The sequence below is a fragment of the Symsagittifera roscoffensis genome, chromosome 1 (genome assembly GCF_963678635.1).
Source record: "Symsagittifera roscoffensis chromosome 1, txSymRosc1.1, whole genome shotgun sequence".
Lineage (NCBI taxonomy): Eukaryota > Metazoa > Xenacoelomorpha > Acoela > Convolutidae > Symsagittifera > Symsagittifera roscoffensis.
Window position 1 is genome coordinate 10,771,253 of NC_087062.1, and position 16,787 is coordinate 10,788,039.

Genomic DNA, 16,787 nt, shown 5'->3' on the forward strand with positions numbered 1-16,787 from the left:
TTAATTTAATCAAATTTTTAGCTGGATTAGTAAAAACTAAGCAACGTTTTGTGTCAGCAATATTTAAACATAGAGCTAAATTTGGCACTTTGGGTTCTCATGGATCGCCTAATGTTTAATTGGAAAGTTCTTATGTGGATCATTTTTTCAAGTTTAGTCATGAAGAAGGCTCGATTTAAAACGAAAAACAGAAAGAGAGATTATGACCAAATAGCCGATGACACCAAACCCGAAAAAGCAGAAAAATTGTTGAATCAGGAGCCAGATATAGAATTACCTGGCGAAGCCCAGTTCTACTGCGTGCCCTGTGCTAGACACTTTATAGACGATAAGTCACTCTCTTGTCATCAGAAGTCGAAGAACCACAAGAAACAGATCGCGAAAATCCTGGACAATAACGCATTTGATCACAAGGAATCGCTTGCAGCTGCTGGTAAGAAACTTTTCATATATCACATATTTTTGTTTTTTCGATATTTTCAATTAACTTATTGGACCAAGGTACCATCCTCCCCCAATCCGTTTAGGGGGGAGAATATTAACTTGGTTCTGAGCTCAAATTTTCGGCCAATCAAATTTAAATTAAATTGAACGCTGGGATGGCGGATCTAAACTTGATATATTGGGAAGGGGGGTTTTAACTTGATCCAAATTATTTTTTAAGCGCTTGAAGTGATGGCTTTTGGATGAGTAAAGATCTGATCCTTATATTGTTAATTCGAAGCTCGCATTTGTGCAGTAAAATATCAATGCTCATAACCGCAGTTGTTTTTGTTCAGGTTTTGGAAGCTACCAAGCACCTGCGCCAAAGTTCCGAAAAATCGACATTGATGTTCGAAAGGAATCACTACAGATGACAGAATGAACCAAAAAAAGACCTGAAGTTTCTGAGCTGACTTGGTGGTTCCAATTTTCTTCCGAAATGCCGATGAGAGATTTCATTGCGAAACTTTGTCGATCTGCATAAAGAGCGTATATTGTAATTTGCTGATCTTGGCTTAGAAAGAGGATACGAAATTAAAACTATCTCAAACTGTATTTTTAAAAACTTGTGTTCGATTTGAGACAGTGGCAACTCAACGATTTTACATCAAATTCAAAAATCCGAATTCGTTATTTGTCTCCAAAGGTTATACGCAGCTTGCATTTTTGTAGAGTGAAAAATGCGGCAGTTCTTTTCCAGGTTGAACAAAGTTTTACCGTTTACTACAAAACATGTGTCTTGGGCTGCTAGGTAAATGGGCAAAATTTTTAAAAGAACCGATCAAGTAGTCGAGATATTCCAGTTTGGATCCTTTTTTGGGGGACACCCTGTATTTTCAGTCAATCGTTAGTATTTGTTTTTTTACTTACTGGCAGTTTTGAACGAGTGAAGGGAAAATAAGTTAGAGGCTTCAAGTCATAACGGGTGACAATTACTAATTAGTTAGTTAGCATTATGAGGTTTAAAACGTTTGCATTTCCATTTCTTTGCTACTTGCATGATTGCTTGCAGATAAATAGGTACTGCAGCAGCGCCGAAATTACCAGCACTATACTTAAGTATCGACGTAAGCGCAACGAACATTCTGCAAGCTTAAGTTTTTAAAAATTCTGCGTTTGTAATAGATTAGTCTGGTTAAATGGCAAGCAATTATCTGCGCGCACGTTTAATGTCTCACCGAAACTATGCGCAACAGTGCAAAGTTGCTTATTCCGAACGTTGCTTGTTCCTTAATACGCATCGTTGCTTGTTGCGAATTTTCATTCAACCTTGAAGTATTGTCAGGCGCTTTGAATATGCAGTTTTTGTGCCCTTTTATTATCTTAATCTTATAAGAAAATTGCAACGAGAAAAATAACGAGAATTAATATAAGTTTTGAAAAATTTTAAGAAAAAAATTTGAATCAGAAATTATTTTTGAAATTCGAAGAACTTAAACGTGATTTAATTTGTTCTTCAAAAATTATAAAATATAATTCTTTTTTGTTCATGGACACTTATAAATGTGTCTGTTGACTATGTTTTGCCGACTCACCTTGATATGCCTCGGTTTAATCGTTTTGTCTTTTAGCAATGCTTAATTTTAGTTATGTTTTTACACTTGTTAGAGCAAGTGTCTTGTATTCAAAAAATAGACTTTTTCCCGTAAACAAGTTTCCTTACAAATCTGTAAGAAATTGAGCTTGCTTTCTTATTGAACCTCCACATCATTGAAGCTCTTTCCCACTTAGTGTAGAAGTAACGTGGTCGCATTTGCTTTCTTAGGTCCGTGGCTCGAATACCCGTTTGACCTTGTTCTTTTTCAGTATGTATGAGATAGATTGTTTTCCGCAAAAAACTGAATTGTCGGACTTTCTTTTGTCTGTTTATGCTTTGTTGGGTTCGTTGTATATTCATTTTTCTGGTGGTGTAATTTTTTTTTAATTTTAACTTCAAGTGTTGTTGATTTACTTCTGTAATTTGTAAGTTAACTTATCCTGACGATAAATCCTTTTCTTTGTTATTTTTCGCTTAAAAGCGTGTTCGGCCTAAATAGTTTTGGCTACTGTTGTACCGGCTTCGTCCACATATTTTTTTGTCGTTTGATGGAAAATTTGACGTTTTTTTTTAAAGTAGTTCAGGTCAGTTGTGGTGTAAAAACTTAAATTGTGGCCGCTTTGAAAATAATTTAAGCTCTTATGCTGCTTAATTTAAGATTGAAGATTGTGCTTATCTACTGTGTTTCTGATATAAGATTGAGTTTATGATATAAGCCTAATTTAAGATTGTGTTTTTTTGCGAAAAAAATTTTACTTCAAATTTGTTTTCTCCCTTGTTCGTCCTATTTTTTTTTCGTCAGCTTAAACTGCTATACTTGCGATATATCGCAAATGATGCCTAGCTCTGCTTCGCCACTGTATCAAAACTAAAGAGTATAATTGAACATATGTGGGGTTTAATTTTATTCATTTGTCAAAACAGTGCTGGCATATGTAGAAATAAAACAAACAGTTGATGAGAAGATGTTCATAGAGTTTGTTGAACTTATGTTTTTGTTTCAATGTAGTAAACGCTTTTGTACACTCAAGTTCAAACCTAATGAACAACTGGTTTTTGCTACTATGACGGAAAACAGGTGTGAAGTTTTCTGTTGGGGTCAAGTAGTTTGACGGTTTTTGTCCGCTCTAAATCAGAGAATATTTGCCATGACACAAAAAATCTGTTTTCTCAATTTTTGAAATCACTAGCTCTGTGTTTTTTTGCGTAGAAAAGTTTAAATCAATTCGAGAATTAAGGTATAACCAAATTATCAGATGCAAAATTGATGTTATCAATAAACAGTTTTTTCAGCAAGCTATTTCTTAAATGTTCTCAAGCGACAGATCCTAAGGAGCAAGGAAATACAGCAAAACAAAAGATAAAAAAGGGGAGGACTTAGTTTTGATTTGTTATATTTTGATTTTTTCAAAAACTATATTTTCAAATTTTTGTCATAATATGGATCTAAGTCGCAAATAAAAGTGCTCATTTATTTTGTGGTTCTTTGCAGCATTGGATCTCGTTTAATTTTGCTTCATAGTATTATCTTGTTTTTTTAGCTACATAGTATTATCTTGTTTTACCCGACGTTCTATGGCCTTCAGAAATTTCAGTGGATGTTTTTTTCTACTCATTTTTGGATTATTTGCTTTTTTTTGAAAATACACTCCAAATCTGAGAGAAAGGTTTCACCAAAAGAATATGTAACCGTGATTTCGATACTCAGCCCAAATTTTGGTGCAAAAAAATTTTGGCCTTAGAAAATGTCTAAATTTTGAAATTTTGACACCATTTTTTGGAAACTTTTTCATTTTCTTGAAAAAATATCCTGCCAAATTTGAAATACTCTGCCAAATAAGTTTAATCGGAAAACAAGGTTAAGGAATTTTCTCAATGTATAAGCAGTTACGCCCTAATTTTTTGTGGAAATTTAGTTTTGGATTTTTTAAATTTAGACCGTATTTCGTTGACCAATTCTGAGATAAAGGGTTTGCCAAATCTGAGATATAGGATTCAATCGAAAGAACAGGTGCAAGGAAGTTTTTCTGCATATTGGCTACAATCTATTTTTAGTAGAAAAGCATCATTGATTGCAGGAAAAATTCATGTTTCGAAATGATGAAAGCTGTTGGATTTTTTTCTCGAAAACTTCACTGTCAAATCTAAGATTTGCCAATTTTGAGGGTTTAATAGAAAAGAAAACAAGCTGTGAGGGTACCCCCTGTATAAACTAGTTTGGCGAAAGGAATTCGCTATGGACTTTGACCTTTTGACCCAATTTTGGACTTTGTTAAATTTCCTCAAAACGACCGTGCCAACCCTGAAAAAATATATATTAATAGGTAGGAATCATCTATGGACTTGATAAATGTCCACGTTTTGACATTTCGAAAATTACGTATTACCTTTCGAATCAGCACATTTTTTATAAAGATAATCAAACAGGTACCTGCAGCCTTAGCTGACCCTAAGGGTTAACTGTTTTTAAGCGGTCCTGTCATAGGACGTTTTAGCACTACAGCGTTGCTCCTTTTGGACCCAAAAAGCAAATTAAAAATTAGAAAAGTACAAAACGCAAATAATTGACAAATATTAATTCATTCATTTTGTTCGAGCTCACGATTCCTGATAACTGGCCGCATAATTGATTGTTGCATTCTTATCCCTTTTACGGTATTATGTACTAACCTTTCATATATCTTTCACTTTACAGTTTTTTTGTCGATGTATTTGCTGCAGCTCATTTATAGTCTTCTTAGTGGCTACACTAACTATACCCAAACCTATTTTTGGAAGCTATTGCTGATTTTTCTTTCAGATGTTTTTTGAAGCTCGGAAAAACTTAACAAAGTAGTGCATATTTTGAGTTTTCCAGCTTGTTCGGTCTTGCATTTTAAATTTTGGTTTACTTGTGCTAACATATTCTGCATAAATTGCTGTTTTATTATTTTTGTATTATGTTGAAGTGTATCTGACGCTGTCATGGGGAAGTGTAAAATTGTTTCGAATTTTGTTTTTCCTTTTAATTATCTGTTTTTTTACCCCGTTATGAAGATCTTCCATATACTTGGCATACTGTTCTATATGTTTTGCTGTTTTATGCATTTGTGTTTACCGATTTGTGTGATCGTTGAATGCATGATTTCAAACTCAATCACGCGCAATTGGGTCAGAATCTGTGAATCAAATGAGTGGAATATAGTAGTTAAGCATCTCTCAGAAGGGTTTAGTCTGTTTTGACTTAAATCAAGATGCCTGAAAGCAGAAACAGTTGTTTTTGCGGAGCCTCTTGTGCTTAAATTAGAACTCGTTCTGTTTAAATAGAACTCTCCTTTTAATTTCAGATTTATTCATGCCTTATGTATTCAAGAAACAACAAAGTTAGGTTCATTAGCCTGCTAAAAACAAAGTTAAAATTTGTAATTCTGGGAAGCAACAGCTAAACGAAATTCATTTTAAAATGTCGCTTCTGGACTACGATGAAGATTTGAGTGTGAACGAGTTTTTTGTGCATCTGAAGACCGAGTACACCTCAATATTCAAAGATGCTTCTACCAAACGGTATACGGTAAGTGGTACTAAGAATTGTCCACTTGGAATTTCTTTTATCATCGTTCTTAGAGGCATCTTACATGGAATCCTGCATTTGTAATGGTTTGTAGTGAGGTTTCACAATAATGCTACCACCTAAGAATTCTCAATGCTGCTCGTGGAAGCATCGAATTAAGTTATCAAATCTTAGTGAAAGAATCCCAGCATCGCACTGAAAAAAGTATTAGCATAGCGTGAGAATGTTTTCGATGCATGATCCCAGTATTAATAATGATTCAAGAAGACGAAATAGTTTCTAAAGTTTAAGTTTTGAAGTGTTTTTTAGATCTGTGTTCCTCGTCAGGGTAGCTTCGATGTGAAATCTCTCACTTGCGAAGTGATCTCAACACACATTCTGAAGACACGTCTAGACCATCAAGATATCAGAGCGTCCATTAACACATACAGTGGAAAGGTCAGTGACTGCTCGTCGTTTATACTAAATAAGGCTGTTGTTGGTTGCCCACAACACCACCAACAAAATTAGATTTAGATGATAGTGTAGTACTGTCTATGCCCTCAGGGCTTAGAGACTCCTAAGTTTGGTGTATGAAGAAATATCAGCCATGTTATATATTTTCTTAAGAACATTAACAGGAGTTCAGAACAACACCGAAAGTTGTTTTTATTTGAAATGTGTACGACTTTCTTATCTGTTACAAAATTGTTTAATAACTATCAAGTAACAGTTACATGTTTTCGGCTGGTTTAAATCGTAGCTGGCTTGCTCTTTGGGTGATTTTTGTTCCACCATTGACTAGTTGTTCAGCCTTTAGACTAATGGAGGATGCAAGCAGTTTGGATTCGGGCGAGCTTTTTTCTCGCAGATTTGGGTGTCACAATTGATTACAAGATGGGTTCCAAGGAAATATATTGTTGAAGGTCGTTCGTTCGAGCTGAAATATACGAAAATATCCGAGCTGAAATATGTGAACCTTGTCACTAAATGTTCTGAAATTTCTACATTATTTCAATTTAGAGTGAACAGTTACGGTGTTCGTTTTTTTTTAAATAGAGCAAATTTTTTTCTCAATTATATTCAGAAATAAATTTAACGACTGACAACTATTGCACTCTCCCGCCTATAAATAAATACAACAAAAAGTCTGAAAAAAACTGTGCTAACACAGCTCTGTGCTACTCGCTTAACAGGCTTTGTCATAATTTTAGTCAAACACTAAGTCATTTCACGTGTTACTTTACACGACTCTTAAAAACTAAATAAGTAGTGGGGCTACGAGTGATATAAGGACAATAAGCATAACAAATTTCTTATTGTTCCGACTTTCGTACCGAAAGTAACGGAATATTTGTGCTCGGGGTGGGTTTTTTTTTTCTTCAGACAAATTTCGACTTTTTAACTAGCCATTTTTGACGGAATTTTTTTATATCACTCAAAAGGTATTGTTGTCCTGAGCTTAAATTTGAAAAGATATTTGACCTGTGATCATTTTTCGTAAAGATATGAGGGTTTAAAGATTGCCATTTTGGTCATTTTGAACAATTTGGGACAATTAACGCGCGATATAATTCGCGCTATTAACGCGTAAGCGGAGATTTAATCCGTCTTATAAATCGTTCCAAATTGGTTGAACGGAGGTTATTTGCCATAATTGATTTGTTACAAGGAACGAAATCTCTCTTTTTGTACTTTATATGGCGTGTACATAAAAAATTTCAAATTTTAGAAAAAAATTTTTATTTTCTTTCATTTAATTTTTTAAATGTTTTTACTGCTGCTCCATAAACCTTAAAAGGCAGTCGGAACATTCAGGGCTTCGCCCTGATACGAGCAGTCTTGTTTTAATTTTATATTTTAGTATTTTGTGTTTCTAGGAAGTGAAATTGGCCAATGGAAACTTGGAGACGATATCTGGTTTCGAGTGTGACAGAAGGGTACGTAAAAATCTGCTGTTTTGTTTTCGTTTTACTGGCAATAAAAAGTGTCGGATGTATTAGCGAGACTCAATGTGAAATCGTGCACAGGTTTTTCGTTTCATGAGAATTTCAGAACCGAATCGATCGAAATTGTTCTTCGAGGAGTGTTTGAAGTTTACTGATTCACTCAAAACACCCAAATGGATTGAAGGTGAATTGAAGAGAAAAGTTGTCTCAGATTTCGTATCACAATTTAAGTTTGCCATAATTTTCGCCCTACTGTAATTTTCATCCTATTTCAAAAACTCTTTCAGTGGACTAACCGCCAGTCGTTTTCATAAACGGTTCGCGTCTCTGGTTTTGCAAGTTCGCAACGGATATCAGTCCGAATGCGGGCATTTACTTAACAATTATTCGGGCAGGGCAAAAATTACAAATAGTTTAATATATAGGATAAAATATGCTGTGATAATATAAGAGGCTGTGCGGGTGGAGGATATTGCTACATGTATATAAAGACTTGAATGTCGGCTTTTCGTTCACCTTAGGCTAAGATTTGCTCAACTGGGCCATTAAATTATCGCAGCGTAAAATTCCAAACCTCTATAAACGCAAGGTGATGCTGTCTGCAGCGAATTTGCTATCGTTCGAATTTACAATAGAATCGCCAGTTCTACGCTGACTAAATCTGCAGGAGACGAAATCTTTTCGGCCGAAAAGGTAATGCTGCAATTACGAGAATGCATTATAGCTACGAAAATGCATTCTAGATTTTCCGTTTTTTCGAGTTGACCTTCCAGTGCTTCCTTTTTTGAGTAGTTTGAACTTGATTTCTGAAGTTTTCAGTCAGTTGAAATTAAGGCGTATATGGCATTAATGATTGTTATGTTGTGTAAACAACATTTGCAATAATTGAATTTTAAGCCTGAGAGATTGTCTTGAGACCTTCTGTTTGTTTGATAACTTGAAGTTTTTATGAAAACATTTTTTTTCGGTTATTGAGAGTATTTTTGTCTTCTTTCTGCAGTTTCATTCAGTTCTGTTTTGTGTTCGATTTCCAAAATTTATTCGAAGTTTAGATTGAAATTGCCTCCACATCGGAATATGCAAAGATCGTCGTTTAAATGTCGGCTTTAAATGTTTAAATGTCGTCCTTTGTAGGATGTGGTTTGTGAACATAATAAAATTAAAAAGCGACAGACCGTTTCAGCCGTTTTGCAGTTTCATTCAGTGCTGGTTGATTTTGTTTTTATTGGACTTCGAGGTCAAGTTTCCTTTACATACGAATATCAGACCATATTTGTTTTTTCATGTGTTGTATGATTATAAAAGTGAAAAGTAGGTATCGAAGCTGACACTGACCCATGTGGTACTTCAGAAGAAATTTTTTTTACGGATGATTTCATTTTACCAAGATATGTAGAGTGCGTCATTTTTTCAAAAAAAAAGGTTTTTGAAAAATTTGAGATATGGGCCAAGCAGTCCGTTATATGAACAATTTTTGGAAAAATTCTACTTGGCTGATTATTATCAAAGGCTTTACTAAGAGCTTGAAAATTACATTGCGTTGACCTGCTTGGATTGTTCCAAATATTCTATTGGTTTTCCGCCATTTTTAACTGACCCTAAAATGCGTAATTGGAGTCGTTTTAGCAGCTTTTAAACTGTCCTGGAAGTGAGTTTTTTTTCATTTCCTTTCTGCTGCGACCAATGAAAGTGTCTTCGGGCGTCTGTAGTTTTTCTAGGTAGCACAAACAATCAGTAGAATGAATAATATCTCATATTAAAAGCCCTTCAGTCCTGATTTGAACGGCATCAAGAAAATAAAAAAAATCTCAATTTCTAGAAAAATCGTTTTGAAATTTTTGCTTTTTAGCCTAATTTTGAGCTACTCAAGCGAGAGATTAGGTTAAGCGAGAGAGTAGGTTTAGCGAGAGAATAGGAAAAATGTTCATTGAAACTGAGTTCCACCTCGAAGTTTCGAAGCTTGTTTTAGAACGTCCTTGGCAATAAAAAGTTTTTTTTTTAATATTTCTTAAAAAAAGTTTCGATTTTCTTTATCAATTTTGATTACAAATCTTGTCGATTGTGATTGTTTTACTAACGTTCTAAGCTTTCGTCTTTCCTGTCAACACACAACAAACGAGTTTTTTTTTCTGAATGCGGTCGGAATTTTTGAACACTTGCTAAGCTACCGTCTACTGTTGTTTGAATCAGTCTTCCAGTACTGGAATTATTATTTTTTAAAACGTGTTTCTTAGAAAAGATAGTTCAAATAAAACAGTCAGTGCTATATTTTATTTTCTACTGGTAAAATTTCGAGAGTCAGCAGTGTCAAACGGATTTAATGTTTGAGGCAATGGGGACTTACTACATTTTTATAAGTCTTTAAGTCTTGTTGTTTTTTTTTCGGCTTCAAGGGTTTCTGCTATGATGTTTTCTGTTACTTTTTACTTTGTTCATGCTTTGTAATTTTTTTTCGATGCTAATTTCACATTCTCGTGGCTTGGCGTTTTTTTTCAAAATAATTCTTATTCATTTTGATGGATCTAGTTTTTTTCGACATTTTCGATTTTTTTTGGACTCAGCTTTGCCTCTGTGTGAAAATTTTTCATTCAAGATATTTTTTGCAACCCTTTTCTTGTGTGACGTGTTGTTAATGGAGTTAAATGTTCAAGTTTTTCCGGTTTTCTTTTTGATTTCTTCGAATAGCCGAAAAAAAGTTTCGTCTGACATAGGATATGTCAAACACTGCGAAATCCAGGACTCATGCGAGTATAGGCGCAGCGGAGCCAAGAAGTCGCAAACTTTCGTATTAGTCGATTCTCTTTGAATATGATACTTGTTTGTTTGGCTCGCCGTGAAAATTTTCCGCGTGTCCGAGTTTTCGTTTTTGTGATACCCGCTACGAAATTCAATCAAAATCAAATTAAAATGGTATAAACTTTTATATTTTGTCGGGAAAACACAAGGGTAACTTATTTTAAATTGTCTTTTGTAGGTTAAAGTATTGTTCGAAGAGGACTATGTGAATGAGGCAGACCACAGCTATAAGGTGCTCTGCGTGGATCGGCCGCTGGAGGGCGACAGCTGGGCACATGTGGCCAACTCTGAACTGTTCACTCAGAGACTCACTACGCAGGAACAGTGTATGGACTTCCTATGGACCTCAAATACCAGTCAGTACAGTAAATGTATTATCTAATAGAACCAGTTTAATCCTTTTAGAAGTCTATCAATTATTGTTCAGACCATTGAAATTTTAGCTTTTTCGTCTAATTTCGACCGAATAAAGTGATAGCTTTGTTAAATTGGTCATTTAGGCTAAAAAAAATTTTGACTTTTTCAAATGGAAACAAGTTTGAAAACTATATTTGGCACTTCCCTGACAAGAATAGAATATGGTCGGAACATTCTGTGCTACTTGTATAGCTGTTTTGCTATATGTGTGAATGTTGTATAGCTATTTGGCTAGGTGTGAAGGTTAATTTTCAGGCAGACCTTTGCGTCAACTTTGAGGATTTTAAGTTCTATTTTTTTAGTTTCCCTTTTCAAACTTGAATGTGGTTTTTTCTCCAATATGTGCTCGGCTGTTAGTATCAATATGGCTAAATCATTCCATTTTTTTTTCATAAAGAAGAAAGAGTTTATCAAAGACGATATGAATAAGGTTAACAGCAATATTAACAGTAGAGTAGCAATGCAACTGGGAAAAGATGGCTCACGAGATCAGATGATGAGTTTAAATCATACCCAATTTCTACCCTCTTTTTACCAATTTTTACAGGGAAGTCGAAAGTGAAGCGTGGCATTGACCTGCTGGTGTCGCCAGTGATCAACAGTATCTCTTCGGCCGAGTCTGCTGACCAAGTAGTTGGGAGTTGTTCAGGTCTCTACCAGCAGGCTCTTCACAATCTCCTCCAGCATCCACACTACAGAAGACACTGCAAGGAGAACCATTATTACTTCCAGGCAGTAAAACTCTCCCTAGAAGTTAGTTCCAACTTTCTCTCAGTAATTCCTGTTATTTTTATCTGCATAGCATTTTTGAGTTTTTGTTTCCCAGTTGAAAAGCCGCTTCGGTGTTTTTTCCTTTAAGTTTAGACACTTGGTAGAATAATACTGAAGCCCTTTCAGAGGTTCATCGGGGTTTAAAAGAATGTAAGGTGGGTGAAATGTATGTTTCATTGTTCCGACAATTTGAAAAATGGGGAGGAACTTGGTATTCGGGTGTGTTTTAGTTTTTTAAGAGTAATGAACGTAGTAAAGACTCTTATACGGGTCTTGCCGATTTTTTTTGAGAAAAAGTCCTAAAAGTCTCTAATAACTACAGATGTGCATTCATACATATTGATGCATTTATGAATGCACTTCGGTATATATGCACTCTTTGAGTTGAATTGAAATGCATCTGCTGAAAGTGACGTAAATAGCACTCTCCAAATACGAACATAGAAATGGCGCGAAAAAACGTGAACTATTTCTAGTTTCGAAAGTGGAATTTAATTTTTAGATTTTCAGCGGAATAAAAACTTTAGCTATTGATCCAGTTTTCTCAAGTTGGGTTAATGTTATCAGAAAAGTGCCAATCATAAACTGTTCTAGAATTTCAAAGAGCCAATCATAAATTGTTCTAGAAAATTGAGATTTTTTCAAGAAAGTCAGTGTTTTTTATGTTTACGTTCATTACTCTTTTTCAATGTTTGATTGGCTATGTTTCGTTTTTTTCCACGCAAAATCGGGTACCACAAAAATTATCGGAAAAGTTGAGTGATATATCATATTAAAGCCCTTTCAGTCTCAGTGTATATTCAGTGCCCTTTCAGTTTATATAGCTTTGGTACCGCCCTTTTCAACCTGTGCACGTACCGTCGCATGACGGAAGGGCCCATTTTAATTTCAGTCTCAGTGTCGAGAAAAACCAGCTTGAAATTTTTGGTTTAATTTCAAGCTCATAAGGATCAAGTTTTCAATGACCAGAAAAAAGTGCAAATGACGTAAAATGCGTGAAATAATTTAAGTTTAATTTCGAAATTCATTTTGAAGGTTTCCCAAATGGAATAAAATACTCACCCCTTGATCGAGTGTTCTCAAATCACCAAAAATAAATTATCCAAGACTCTTGAAGTCTAATAGATTCCCCGTGACAAAATCTGTCAGGACTGAACAGCCCACGATATTTAAAAGATCCCAGTACTAAATAGCAAAAATCGAAAGGGAGCAAACGGCTGCTGCTAAATACAACTAAGTTTTCATCACAAACTACCTTGCTTATTACTTGACCTTTGATCTCCGATTCGAATCTCGATATTAGCAAACTTCAAGTGAACTTGATACTGATTTTGGTAAATTTGGCCTAATTTTCTTGACAAATCAAATCTTTTTTCTTTTTTAAATCATTATACTTATACGTCAATATCGTTATTTGGTTGTTCTGCTTATTTTTTTTGAGTTCGTGCTAGAAAAATGCAATACTTGAAGTGTAGCCTGGTCTTTAGTCCCTATCTAGGGGCCTGGAGTCTACCAGACGAGCAGTTGCTCTTGTAATAAATTGCTTGTGCAGAGCATTTTTAGAAGCGGATTATGGTATAGATTTCAAGCGTGTTTCCGAATGCTACAAGAAAGCGCATGCGAAGTTTTTAGAACAATTTCAATTGTTTTTTTTTTCAATTAAACACATCTAAGACGGACTAGATAAGGCTCTAATTTTTTGTTTTGCAAAATTTATCATCTGAAATATTAACGGACCTCTTGTTTCACAAAAAGTGTCAGAAAATTGCCAATAAATTGATATGTTGATTTGGTACCAAGCTGAGGCCAGTTAACATATTTTGTGCCAACTGTACTTCGCTATTGGATTCGTAAATCTTAGGCAACTCAGATGTTTTCTCTTATAGCTCTGACTGAGAGGAAGTATCAATCTCTAGTGTAAAATCGTAAGTTAGACTGTTCGATGTCATCAAAAATCAGAATGCGTCTATGGTCTTGGCTTACGCAATCGAGGAGTCTAGGGCAAACATCCGATATGTCAAACATCCGAACTTATCTAATAGTAATGAAATAAAATGACTTTGAAATTCCAGAAGAAAGACAGTTCAATTATCCGATTCCAAGCTCACCCTCGTTCACCCCGAGTCTTACCCTCTGTTTGCAAGCTCGCGACACGTAGGCGCGACCGCGGTGATCATCCTTCATTCGACCACTACCACAATTTTTAAGCGAACGGTAGAAATCGCATCTTTGCCATTCTTTTTGCAAATTGTCGGAAGTTTGTCCCAGTAAAGCTGTTTTTGCTGTTTGCAACACTTTGATTTTTCAGATGTTTGACATATGATTTATGTTTGACAATTGCACGGTAACTGCTATCAATTAGGTAGTTTACTCTTGTTGAGATTTGGATTGATTGCAGATTGAGATAATGATCAAATCAAATCAAATAACAGAATCAAAATAATCCAGTTTTTTCCCTTTTTCTGGAAGTTTTCATCGTACAGTAGTTTATTGCAGGTTTTTGTCGAGAGACTGGCTTTCGTTGGAAGGCAATTTGGATTATGCGCGCCAAAACTTTATTTCTAAAATTGTTCAATGCATAAAATTACACAAGCGCGGAGCGTAGTGTGATGCTACGAAGCCACTTTTTTTCCAGTCAAAATTGCAAATAAATTGCTCGTTTTGTTGGCAGTCTTAATATTTTTCCAAGCATTGGCAATTTAGTTTCATATTCAGCTGCTTTATTGCTGGCCAAATTTAGTTGATTTCTCAGCGACCCCAACGAGGACCTTAGACTGCATATCTACAGATCGGATATGCTGTTCCGGCAACTTCAAATAGTTGTATTTTGGTTTGGTGACTCTTTTTCTGCATTGGCAATATATTGGAAACTGTAGCTGCAGTATTGGTAGGTAGTGTTGGTAAAATTTCAAGCGATAGTTTCGCAGATATGAGGACGTGAAACTCCTAATCTCCAGGTCGGAGGTTCGATTCGGCCACAGCAAAAGTTTTGTTTCTATTGTTATTGATCATCGAGTTGGTCTGATTCGTATAATTTTTTTCTGTGACAATAGTCTCGGTTTAATTGTCTGAATTTTATTTGCTTATGCTTTTGATGTTAATGGAAGGTACCGAGTTGCGCTTTTGTTTTTGCAAGTGGAAGTATCAAAGTGCAAGACATATTTTAAAATTTTTCATCTTTAAGAATAACTCTTGAGCCTAACTTACAGTAGTTTTCTTTCTGTAAATCTCCATCATCTAAGTACGTTCCAATTTAGCTTCGGCTGCTGATCAAGCTTCATTTTTTACTCTGTGAAAATGTTTTTTATTGGTTTTTCGTCATAATTTTGCAAAAAAAAACCAACAAGACTTTACTTGAGCTAATTTAATTGAGTTATACATTTTTTTCAGACATATCTGATGGGTCTTCTTCACGACTCAGTTTTCACGAAGCTCTTCAATCTTGAGAAGTCGGCTGAGGTCGAGTTCAACAAACAGTATCTCTACTTGGCCGACAAAGTCACTCATCACACTCTACAGTTGGACGCCAAACACTGGCAAGTTTTTTCCACTCACTGATTTCGAGCTTAGTTCATTTTCTCCATATCTTCATGTTATGCATATTTTGTCTATTTGAGTTATCGAACTTAGAATGAGCTGCAGATCAAAAAAGCGATGATTGAGAAAATATGCTTCAAATATCTTTCCGACCTGATCTTGATCTTCAAAACGTGATCAGGATCTTTTTTTTGCGATCCGTCCTTTGCTAGTTTTGCTATTTAGCTTTTTAAGGCTCCAAATTGGTCAAATGTAAATATAAAAGGTTAAAAAGATGCAGAAAGTAACATGAAAGTGTTATCTGTTCTGAAATCTATTTTGCTCCTATTTTCAGCATAAACCTGGAAAGATCAGCTGCCGAAGTTGACCAAGTAGTCACCCACCACTGTCCCTTGGAGATGGCCTACTGTCTCGAACGCTCATTCAGCCTACTTTTCTACAATTCTCCTACGTCAACCTCACACACAAGCAAAAGAACAGCCACAATCACGAGCACAACATACTCGTCCGCAAGTTCGCCTCCTTTATTCCGACCGAAAAGCAGTGTTGCTGGCGGACCCACGCGGAAGGCGTTTTTCCCAAGAGGTGTGTCGTTAGCAGGACCATTCAATTCTGCGGGTAAGGCAGTTTCCTTCAAATTGAGAAGAAATCGATTTGGTATGATTGAAAGTGAATGACCAGGAGACGGGTCTGATCTAGACAGTGAAATTAAAAACGAGCAAAACAAACAAAATAAAGGCATTTTAGCGGGTAATTGAACGAATTAGGCGGTAAACGTGTAATTGTTTCTTTCCTTGATTGCCCTCAAATCGAACGAAAGAAAGACTTACTGCTGTAAAAATAGTGATTCAACATTTGCCTAATGATATTCTTCTAGTTTTGCTTCTGCTTTGTTTGTTTTACTGGTCTCTCATAATTACCTATGCAGTTCAGTCTGGATCAGACCTGTCCTCTTGTCATTCGCCTGAGTGAGGATGCTAAATACTGAGTCAGCTTATGAGACCGTGAGCTCAAATCTTTACTTTAAATCATTACACTAGCCGGCTTCGAGCGTAGTGTATTAGTGCGAACCATCTTTTTTCTAACCTAACTCGCAAATAAAAGTGTTAGTTAAAAGTGTTCGCTTTTGCTATAATCACGATCTGTATCATTGGAAATTTCATAGCATCTGTTCTATGCTTCATTTCCGGCTACTGTTTGCGATCAGTAAATCGGAATATAGTTTTTTCAGGTTAACAAAAAATTAACAAAATCGCCTGAAATATATAATACCTCGGTTCAACTCAAATCAAAATCAAGGCGTCAATATTGCACATGTGAAATAGAGGTAACGCACGTACCTGTTAAGGCGAAGGTAATTGGTTTAGATCCGGGCAAAATCTGTTTGTTCTAAGGAAGTGGTTTCCTCATGACAAAAATCCGTTTGACTTTTGTTTGTCTGCTTGTTTTTCGGTTTAATTGGTACAGTACGGACTTTGCAAATGATAAAAGTTTTGTTTGTCTGCTTGTTCTTTGTCGGCTTAGTTGCTGCAGTGGGAACTTTGCCAATGAACTTTTTCCCGTAGATAACTTTGTTCATTTACTTTGTGTCATCGCCAAATCTGTACTTTTGTCAAAAAAAAATCGAGCATGTCTGCATTTCAAATCTCCGTTTTATTTGAAATTTGGTTTTATGTTGGTTGTAAATTTACCAACTCCGATTGCACTATATCAGTTTTTTCCTTTTTCTCTCTTTGTTCGGCCTGATAGATTTAGGCGTGATTTCATC

General features: G+C 35.5%; 2 protein-coding genes across 3 annotated transcripts in view; both read left to right on the forward strand.

Moving 5' to 3' along the window:
- Window positions 1-159: 159 nt before the first annotated feature.
- Window positions 160-865, forward strand: LOC134845356 (zinc finger protein 593 homolog). The gene is made up of 2 exons (XM_063862318.1): window positions 160-433; window positions 780-865. The coding sequence occupies exons 1-2, from the start codon at window positions 160-162 to the stop codon at window positions 863-865; spliced, it is 360 nt and encodes a 119-aa protein (XP_063718388.1).
- A 4,485-nt stretch (window positions 866-5,350) lies between these two features.
- The window catches only part of LOC134857240 (ankyrin repeat domain-containing protein 27-like), a 56,849-nt gene continuing 45,412 nt past the window's right edge, over window positions 5,351-16,787 (forward strand). For both annotated transcript variants that reach the window (XM_063873617.1, XM_063873616.1), the window contains exons 1-7: window positions 5,351-5,570; window positions 5,880-6,008; window positions 7,430-7,489; window positions 10,473-10,650; window positions 11,259-11,464; window positions 14,873-15,018; window positions 15,354-15,637. In XM_063873617.1, the coding sequence (XP_063729687.1) occupies window positions 5,463-5,570; window positions 5,880-6,008; window positions 7,430-7,489; window positions 10,473-10,650; window positions 11,259-11,464; window positions 14,873-15,018; window positions 15,354-15,637 (1,111 nt within the window). In that variant the 5' untranslated portion in view covers window positions 5,351-5,462. The remainder of the gene's footprint in view (window positions 5,571-5,879; window positions 6,009-7,429; window positions 7,490-10,472; window positions 10,651-11,258; window positions 11,465-14,872; window positions 15,019-15,353; window positions 15,638-16,787) is intronic.

Bases quoted from the DNA above. Each gene is read 5' to 3' on its own strand.
- LOC134845356 (XM_063862318.1), top strand. From the start codon at position 160: ATGAAGAAGGCTCGATTTAAAACGAAAAACAGAAAGAGAGATTATGAC. The intron at 434-779 runs GTAAGAAACTTT...GTTTTTGTTCAG, and splicing joins GGAATCGCTTGCAGCTGCTG to GTTTTGGAAGCTACCAAGCA.